Source organism: Dermacentor silvarum, chromosome 2, assembly GCF_013339745.2.
Source record: "Dermacentor silvarum isolate Dsil-2018 chromosome 2, BIME_Dsil_1.4, whole genome shotgun sequence".
Lineage (NCBI taxonomy): Eukaryota > Metazoa > Arthropoda > Arachnida > Ixodida > Ixodidae > Dermacentor > Dermacentor silvarum.
In genome coordinates this window covers 147,492,769-147,501,848 of record NC_051155.1, presented here as the reverse complement: position 1 = coordinate 147,501,848, position 9,080 = coordinate 147,492,769, and the positions used below count along the sequence as shown (strand labels likewise).

At 42.1% G+C, this 9,080-nt stretch overlaps 1 protein-coding gene across 1 annotated transcript in view; it reads right to left on the bottom strand.

The window, feature by feature from the left end:
• Positions 1–361: 361 nt before the first annotated feature.
• Positions 362–9,080, bottom strand: part of LOC119441887 (sorting nexin-13) — a 73,048-nt gene continuing 64,329 nt past the window's right edge. The window contains exon 25 of the mRNA XM_049661699.1: positions 362–8,007. Coding sequence (XP_049517656.1) covers positions 7,742–8,007 — 266 coding nt within the window. The 3' untranslated portion in view covers positions 362–7,741. The remainder of the gene's footprint in view (positions 8,008–9,080) is intronic.

The window sequence follows — 9,080 nt, the reverse complement described above, 5'->3', positions numbered from 1 at the left end:
TTGTCTAGACACACTAAATTTCACATAAATCTTATAACCTACTATGCAACTTGCCCAATTTTGTTTTATCAAGAAAATAAAATGAATTTCACAATACAGGTGTTTAGTGGACTGTGTCCCTCAGAAGAACACAATTTATTCTTGGATGCACAGCGACAGTTATTAATTCAGCCTATACATGCATGCGTAAAGGACAGTATTTGGCACCTATATATGCCTTAATTGACAGGTTTGGTGGCTGTCATAGGCGTCTAAAACAGTGTTTTTTAGTGCCTAAACATCCAGTCTCTAATTATGACACATACACACACCACGTATAAAAGTGAAGCTTAGGTCATACGAGAAAATTAACACAGTAGTATTGCTAGTTCCCAGTATTTTTATTCACAAAGACAACATAAAAATGGGAATTCCGTAGTCTTTGTGCAAAGACAGTTCTTGACATCGCAGAGCATTGCAGGTTTTCATGTATCGCTTCATTTGCATCTTGATCTACCTATCACACGTTCCAGCGTGCGACTATACAACTTCAATAAAAAGAGAAAAAAAAAAATGCTCACAAGCTTGCAAAATATCATACAGTATTGTACAAGAGCGGCACAGTGGTAAACACAATGCTTTTCAGAGCCTATACTGAGGGACCGGTAGGCTTACATATACACGTTACACAGGCAAAATCCAAGTCGACTGCTTTAGAAAATACTGCAGAAACAGGTAGAACCAACCACAGCCTGATGTAGTCTGACCATGACTGACAGAAAAACTATTATGCATGACCGAAACTTTGCTTACTGAACAGAATGCACAAGAGAGAAGCAATAAAAATGACACCGCTTTTGTAAACGACACCGTTTTGGTGAGAGAAATAGAATGGAGGTTGACTGCAAGTGACACCAAAAATGACACTTCTTTCAGCAGAGTTAAATAATAACACTATAGTTTGCTTCTACCTTGACTGACTGTACAGAAATCATAGTCTGCTGTAGTATGACCGTGACTGCCACAAAAACGACTGTGAATAACTGAAGGTTTACTTAGGGAACAGAATAACAGCAGGCCGGGTTGTCCTGGCGAAGACAAGTCCACTTGTCGAAAACGTTGCCACCAGCGACATCCCTTGTTTGACCACTGCCATTCACTGATTGAAGTGTTTCTTTCAAACATGTATCATTTTGCGCGCCGTCTAGCAGTTAAAAAATAAAAAAAGGGGGGGCTTTTACAATGTATTTTTGAAGACAAAACAGCATTTCATTTTTTGCTAACTTTCCTTCAACAGAAGTGCCAGGGGTGTGAATGAGTGAGCATACAAAATAGCCGCTGCAGACACACAAATGAGAACAACACAGCGTTTGCCTAATCAAGATTGATGAAGGTGCATAATGTACTAATCAGCCTCAAACGTGTATAATGTGCGAGTTTTTGTGGAAAAGCACCTCTAGATGAGCACAACACAGCATTGGTCACACATGCGACTGCAGACTGAAACTCTAAATTACAGGCTTTGTGCCCAGGCTTCACAGCAATGCACTCTTGTAAATACTGCGCTTTGTACACTTTTCACAGTGATGGCACATGCTGCACAGTGTGTCCCACATTGTTAACTTTATTAGGAAGCTGCTGACTCAATAACTGCAGCATGGGGGGCTCCTTGAAGGTGCAAGAAATCATTGTTTAGGTTATATTTTATTGTGAGGAGTTCGAAACATGAGCCAAGTGGAGAGTGGCTCTCTCACATAATGTGTTGAGCAGGTTTTCTAGATACACCACGGAAATTGGAGGTGGTGGTCACATGACATCATAAACCGTTGGCACATGGTGGTCAATCAGCACGGCGCAGTGGTCGTAGAGTGCACCATGACAGCATCACTGAAAGCTGAGCATATTAGGCACTAGAACAATTACCAGCGGTGAGGAGGTAAGAGCGACATTCCGCATTCCGAGAGAAAAGACAGTAGAGAAGAATGCTTATCTGGTGTCGAATGCAGACAAGTGCAAATTGAAGGAGGTAAGAATGGCTGATATGGCAGCACATGCCCAACTTTAAACAACAAAGTCATGGCGTGGCGTGCAACCACTGTGCTGGTAGGCTGACTGACACATGCATCAGCGGCTTCTGACAAACTCGACCATCATACTCAAGTTCTGCTATGCAACGATGAGACCTGCTCAATACACTGTATGCCAATACATGTTTTGAACTGATTGCATTAACAGGTGATATATTGTTGTGTGAGGAATTGGGGCCCCATACTATGATTACAGAGTTGGCAGCTGTATGAAGGTAAAAAAAAAAAGTGAGTTAATATTTTTGTGTCACTACTAGTATCCAATTAAATTGCCGTATATCGGCTGCACTTATTATAGTGCAACATTGGCCATGGCTTGTGGCTACTCTGCGAGGTGCTGATAATCATCATCAGCCTATAATGTGTCCTAAATGATGCCTGCCCCGACACATCTACTATCAATTTCTGCAAACATGCAGTGAAAGAAACTGAAATGTCAGATCACATGATGAGAAAACCAATTAAGAAAGAATGTATTCTTTTTCTGCTCCTTTTCTTTTGTAGTCTGACAGTTCACATTTCTTTTACTGAATGTTTGCAGAAATTGATAAACGCTCGATCCTTAGCATGTACGTAAAACCTAGTCATTTCAGGTAATAAGTGTTATAATTTTAAATTATACTAGACCCTGTATAATTAGATGCAGCTGTTGTGCGCAGCACAATGGATACTAAATGCATGGTTCGTCCCATCACACACAGCACTCTTAATTGGACCATGTGCATTCTTGATAGATCACTTTCGAGGATACATTCAGTTTTGCGTGATGCAACGTCAGCTGCAATGTGTTGATGGAGCGATAGGCATCACTATGCAACATTAAACTGACTCACATGAAAGTAACCCTGATCGAATGCGTGCCATTATTTTCATGACATCTACTTCCACTGGTTTTGTCAACCTAAATGCAAAAAGAATGATATACCTGAAAGTGATAGACTAAAAATATTTCACTGCACAGAGCAGTTGCATTATCTTGTTCAGTGCAGAATGTGCAAAAACCAAGCAACTGAGTCATCTTGTAGTGCACTCAAAATAAAATGCAGAATTCTGAATTTACACTCAAAGCATGGCTCTGATACAGCACGCTATAAAGTTAATTTGTGAATAAGAAAATTGGCAAGACGAGCAAATGCCAAGCTTAGTACTCTACACTGCACTTTCCAGATCAGTAGTCTGCCATCTGAATAGTTAGCAGACAGGTGTAAGTGGAAGCGCACTTGTAACTATTAAAATAAACTTCGATGCACACAACTAGAAAACAATACAGGAAAGGTATGCCCATTGGACTTGCAAGGCCATCCCCTCCCCCTCTTTCCTACACATTTATCCCAATTTTAAGTATTAGACTGAATTTTCCTGGCCCATTTTGGGTGCCCTGTTCTACTTCTTAGACATACAATGCAATTGTTTCACGTCCACCTTTTCACTGAAGCAAACAAATTTGCAGCAATGAGATGTGGGGCTACAAATACAGCTGCAATTCTATGAGTGGAAAGATTCAACCCACGTAAATTTCTCTCAGCAGTGATCAGGCAGCTTAAAGAGTGAAGCCTGGTTTGATGTGAAATGTTAAGAATGAAAGGCACAGTGAAGTGACCTCAAAATCATTTTAGGCATTTACCGTTTTTCTACCTAACAGCAGCAGTAACAGCACAATGGTCAAAACTTCAAAGCAGCTTATGTAATGCGACTAAAGTACTGAAAACCTACTGCCACCTTCATGTTCTATGCAATGCAATGTCCTGGCAGTAGCAACATTTTGTTGGACACCAAACTGTTTCTATGTGCCTTGTCAATGCTTTGGGAAGCATGCCTTATATTGACGGTAAGTGTTAAAGCCTCTTCTCGATGCTTAATTTTAATCTCCACTGTGTTCACTCCATTTCAACATTGCACTACACATGCCCACGCTGAACGACACAGCAGTATACTTCCTAAATATATAGTAGGCGATAGTTGCTACAAGTGGACTTTCTGCAGTGAATGCATCTGACATAGCCATAATGGCTTATGGGGGAAGGAAACTTTCAAATTTGCCAGAGGCACACGAGGCCAGCATCCCCTTATTATCTCTCCCTAGTTCTGCAGCTGCCATTTGATGGAAAAGCATCAGCAGCTTGTACTCAGCAAAGCTGCGAGATGACAGGTACAAGAGGACGCCACCCTGTGTTCTGCTGGCAAGCGCTTAGGGACACAACCACTGGTATACCACAGTTTCTAGGCTGGGAATACAGTAAACAGTAGGAAGTAAGGCTCGTAAATGTCATGAACAGCCTATGTGCTACTGAAATGGCACTGAGGTGGGATGTCAGTAATAGACCAATCAGATACTTGAAGTGACAGATTTCATGGATGACATGAATAATGCTTCCTGGGAAGTTGTGTCTGAAAACAGTGCAATGGCTATCTCTCCATCAGTAGTAAAGGCAGAGTTCGAAGCAATAAACTGGGAATCTAAATTGTCCCTGTTCGTCATGAATGTGCAGACTATCCATGACAGGCTGCAGATACAATGCACTAAAACGAATGCGCATGATGAACTAGCCAAGACCCTCTCTCCTAATGAAAGGCTGAAACCATAGCAGTGATGTCTACCTAGTTAGCAGGGGTGGCAAGGAGGGAGGTCGTCCCCTAAATATTTCCTTCTGCCGTTCCCCAGTATCGGCCCCCTCCTACCCCAATGCTGCAGTAAGGGACCAGTGATGAAATGTCTTCCCGCGCCCCCAACGAAAATACAGAATCATGCACTTGCAGTTGGCTTTGCAATTGTGATTCACAGCCATATTTTAGTTCATGTTTTGAAATGCATGAGGCTGTTAACTGAAAAACGACTGCTGTAATTTTTAACACTGTGGTTGAAATTTTGTCCATTCATAGGTGTGACAACATGACCTTCACGTTGCTGCACTACATTAGTGATATATGCTAGGCCTAAAATGTGAAAAGTAAACGGGCAACACTATGTGACACGACATAAAGTGCCAAAAATTATTTTGCACAGAGTTAAGCTGGGACACTGCGTGTGGCAGGAATTGACTTCAAGCCCTGTAGTAAGGGTCCGACGGCATATCTATAGTACTCGCAAGAAGTTAAAAATGAGGAGAACTTCTGGTCTTGCTATTTAAAGTTTGAAGTTTCAGAATGCTGAAATCATCACAGCACCTCCACAGCAGGAGCCAGCAACCGCTTTCGTCTCACAAAGGCTTGTATGTGAAACACACAGAGAGCTCTGCAGCTTCATTTTATGATGTCCTAGCGAAGGTATTACTTATGCACTAGCAGGAGAATGTTTGTGGCATATCAGCGGTGGTAAAATGCAGGCTTCACAAACTGGCAGGCACTGACACCTATCTGCCATTTGACACCTGGTATCTGCCATGTTACGAACAGGTGTTGGAGCATCAGAGATAATTTTTTTGCGGTTCTATGCACCATGTTGAACCAGGAATCCAATCAGAAGCTGCTAACTTGGAACACAGCCAAGCCCCTTGCAATACCACTGCTTGCTCTCGGTTCTGGTAGCATTCAAAAGGAGTGACTAACACACAAGTTCTGGAGCTGTTGTGTGATTGTCATGATAGAAAGGATTCCAGTGAATGTGTCAATGAAAACATGCGTGCTTTGCTGCCAAAAGTACGTTGCAGATATTTTTGTGCTATTGTTTACACACCTTACTTTATCACTTGAATGGATCAGCTGTACCGCGATCGGCCACAACATCGTCCGAGTGATTGTTAACATTCAAATGAGATAATGTTGCCAGTATCATTTCTATAGAATAAATTGAGCCATGCAAACAGTGCAGAGCAGCACTGTGTTTAGCCAGATGAGTAAGAACAAATTCTAATGATTTGCTCTATACAGTTTAAGACTTGCTTCAAGTAGAAATAACCTAGGCTGCCCGCGTCAGCATAACGTTCAACGCCACTTACTAAAATCTGTCGATGTGGATCATGAAAATATCTGAAATGCGTGGATTGTGTTCCATTAACATGCACTGTCAATAAAGTTGTGTACGGGAGAGCGATAGTGAAGACAAGTGTTGATGCTTCATATTTACATAAGAAAGAAAGAGAAAGAAGAAAATTTTCTCTGGCCTTCATGCACTACACAAAAGCGTATCACAATGCGCACTCACAAACTAGTCAGATTTACATCACTAAATACACAGCAACATTGCATTATGACCTGGGCACTCTCTTAAAGGGAATCTTTCGAGGCTGTTTGCTGCAATCATTAATGAATGACAACACAGGGCTGCTGAAATGTTCTCGCAAAACAACCCCATCTATTGTTGCTGCAAGGCAGCAAGAGAGGTAATAACCTTGCTGAAATTGGTTGGAATAATTAACCTTGTATCCAAGCATTGCCCAGGGATGCTGCATGGACAGAACCTTTTCTTTTTCCCATTCTAGTGTCCACCACGAAATTCAGCAAAACACAGACAGATATACTTTGGTGAGATCATCTACACTTTAGTGAAATGAGTGGCTACATGAATGACAATGGTCTCGTTTTTTATTTCCCTCCTGGTTGCACGTCGGTCATGATGTTGGGGAAAGAAAAAAAAGTTAGCTGAACCATAAATTATAAAAAAATACATACATACTTTATTTTTCAGCATACTGAATCCTTCAAAAATGCAGTATATATCCGTGTCCCGAGTGTATACATGTAATGTATAATACAGCAAATTTTGTGTTCCAAGAGAGTTCCAACTCCCGAACATCAGTCACAAAACGATCACCTTAAACATGGGACATACAACTGCAGGGCGAGTGTAAACGATGCGGAAAAGAAAAAGGGGGGGTGTAACTGTACAGGGCCTAAATGATAAAACATGCGTGCGGTATGACAAACCCGACGCATTAAGGACAGGCATGTCATAAGCAAGGCTTCTTCCAAAATCTCACCTATGGACCAAAGGAGCTGCACTTACCGAAGTTATACAATATGCTCCAGATTAGCGGTTAAACTATTTAACACATGAACAAAGAGAGCAGCAACAGTGTAAACATTGTTAAAAAAAATATCTGGTAGCAAGATAAAAACTTTGGTATAAGAAAAAATGTCCACACGTTCTGCAATAATAGACACATGTCCTAAAAAAAGCCCATTGTGCAAATATATACCCAGGTTAATCAAATTCTGGAGCATGCCCAAGTCTTAGGGGCCATCATGGCAGCACCTTCTCAATAGTTGGTCTTATTTGAACAAACAAGAGAAGTGCGACGACCACAAAATGTAGACTTTTAAATGTCCAAAAGGAACTAGTGCTGCACCACTGTTGACTCTTGACAGTTCACAGATCCAGCAATGTCAACTATACTGCCAATGTTTGCGAGACGGTGCAGTGTCAGGCATGTTTGTCATTCCACAGCATAATAATAAGAACGGAGGCAAGACAACAAACTTGCTCCTACGCGGATTCATATTTAAGGCTTGCGGCAAAAGATGCGCGCAAGCTATCACATAACACAATCCAAGCTCACATGGCGGGGTAATTACGGATTTCCTGCCAGCCAACTTGAAAATTGCATCAAAAGGAAAGAAAAAAGAGAGATATGAAATGAGCAACAGAAGTATGGATGGGGAAGGGAGCTTCTGGTGGAAAGAGGGCTGAGAATAACAACCAAGGCTGTCACATGACACATGGTAGCGTAGGACAGACGTCACCGCACCTCAATGCGCCTGGCGCCGATGCTTATGACATCCCTGCTGGAATTGGAAGACAACGAGGTGGTCGATATGGTGGGTGACTCTGCATGCATCTTGCGGAACAGCTCGGTGAAGCGGTTGTTGGGAAACAGGGTAGCGAGGAAGCCCTCCAGCAGGACATATGTGAGCCTCCGATTGAGCGGCGCGTGCTGGAACATCTCAAACACGCACAGCATGCCTCGCCGCGTCGTGTCGCTCCCAATGATGTGCTTCAGCTCATCTGTGGAGATGAAAGGGCATGCATGAGCACAAAGAAACAGTCGCTCAGAACAAAGTTGGCTGTCTTCTAAAGACTGTCTTTTAGTGCACAGAGCACAGATCTACTAGCGCATTCATAAAAAACAAAGAGAGAGAGAAGCAGGAACGTTATCTGGATTCCTGAAACAGACTCCGTTTCTCAATGGTTTCAGCTATCAGCAGTCCCTGCCTGCTTTGAGGACAGTGTGGAGGGGGGGTATGCAGGGTAAAAAAGGAACCGCCTCACTTTAAACACACACACACACACACACACACACACACACACACACACACACACACACACACACACACACACACACACACACACACACACACACACACACACACACACACACACACACACACACGCACGCACGCACACACGCACGCACGCACACACACGCACACACACGCACACACACACACACAACTAAATTGGTCTCCAACAAATTATTTCTGGATTTCTCGCAAAAAGAAGGAAAATGTGTAAGCAAGATTCTAGCCACATAACACTGACCGGCACCTTCAACAAACATGGACTAGGTGTTATACACACTTGATAACATGGCACGGCTACACTGCACACCTGTGTCACGCAATTTGGATTTTTTTTTTTCAGTTGCTGCTGATACATCTTTCTAAAAATACTTGCTTGCACATTTACTAAGCATGAAACAAAGAATATGGCAATGTACAATGATGACACAAAGGCCATGGCAGCTTGCAAACTGTATAAAAAGTATTCCTGCAGCAATGCCCACAGGGAAAATATCAAGATAGCAAAAGCAAAACTTGGCATGTAGCCAGAACATACTAGTGCACTGTATGTAAAATGGCCACTTTGTGTTTGTTTCAAGAAAGATCTGCTGCCTTATGGTAATAAGGGGGCTTAATTGTTATTTGATCAGTTTCAAAAATGGAAGCATGCATTACTCATTTACTTTGTTTCGGCGAGCTTTTATCTTACTAGAGCTGACCTTTGGGCAATTTAGTTCAGTTTCATATTTGGAGTAACAGTGCAGCTAAACATAGGGTACACAAAGAAATGCAGTTGAC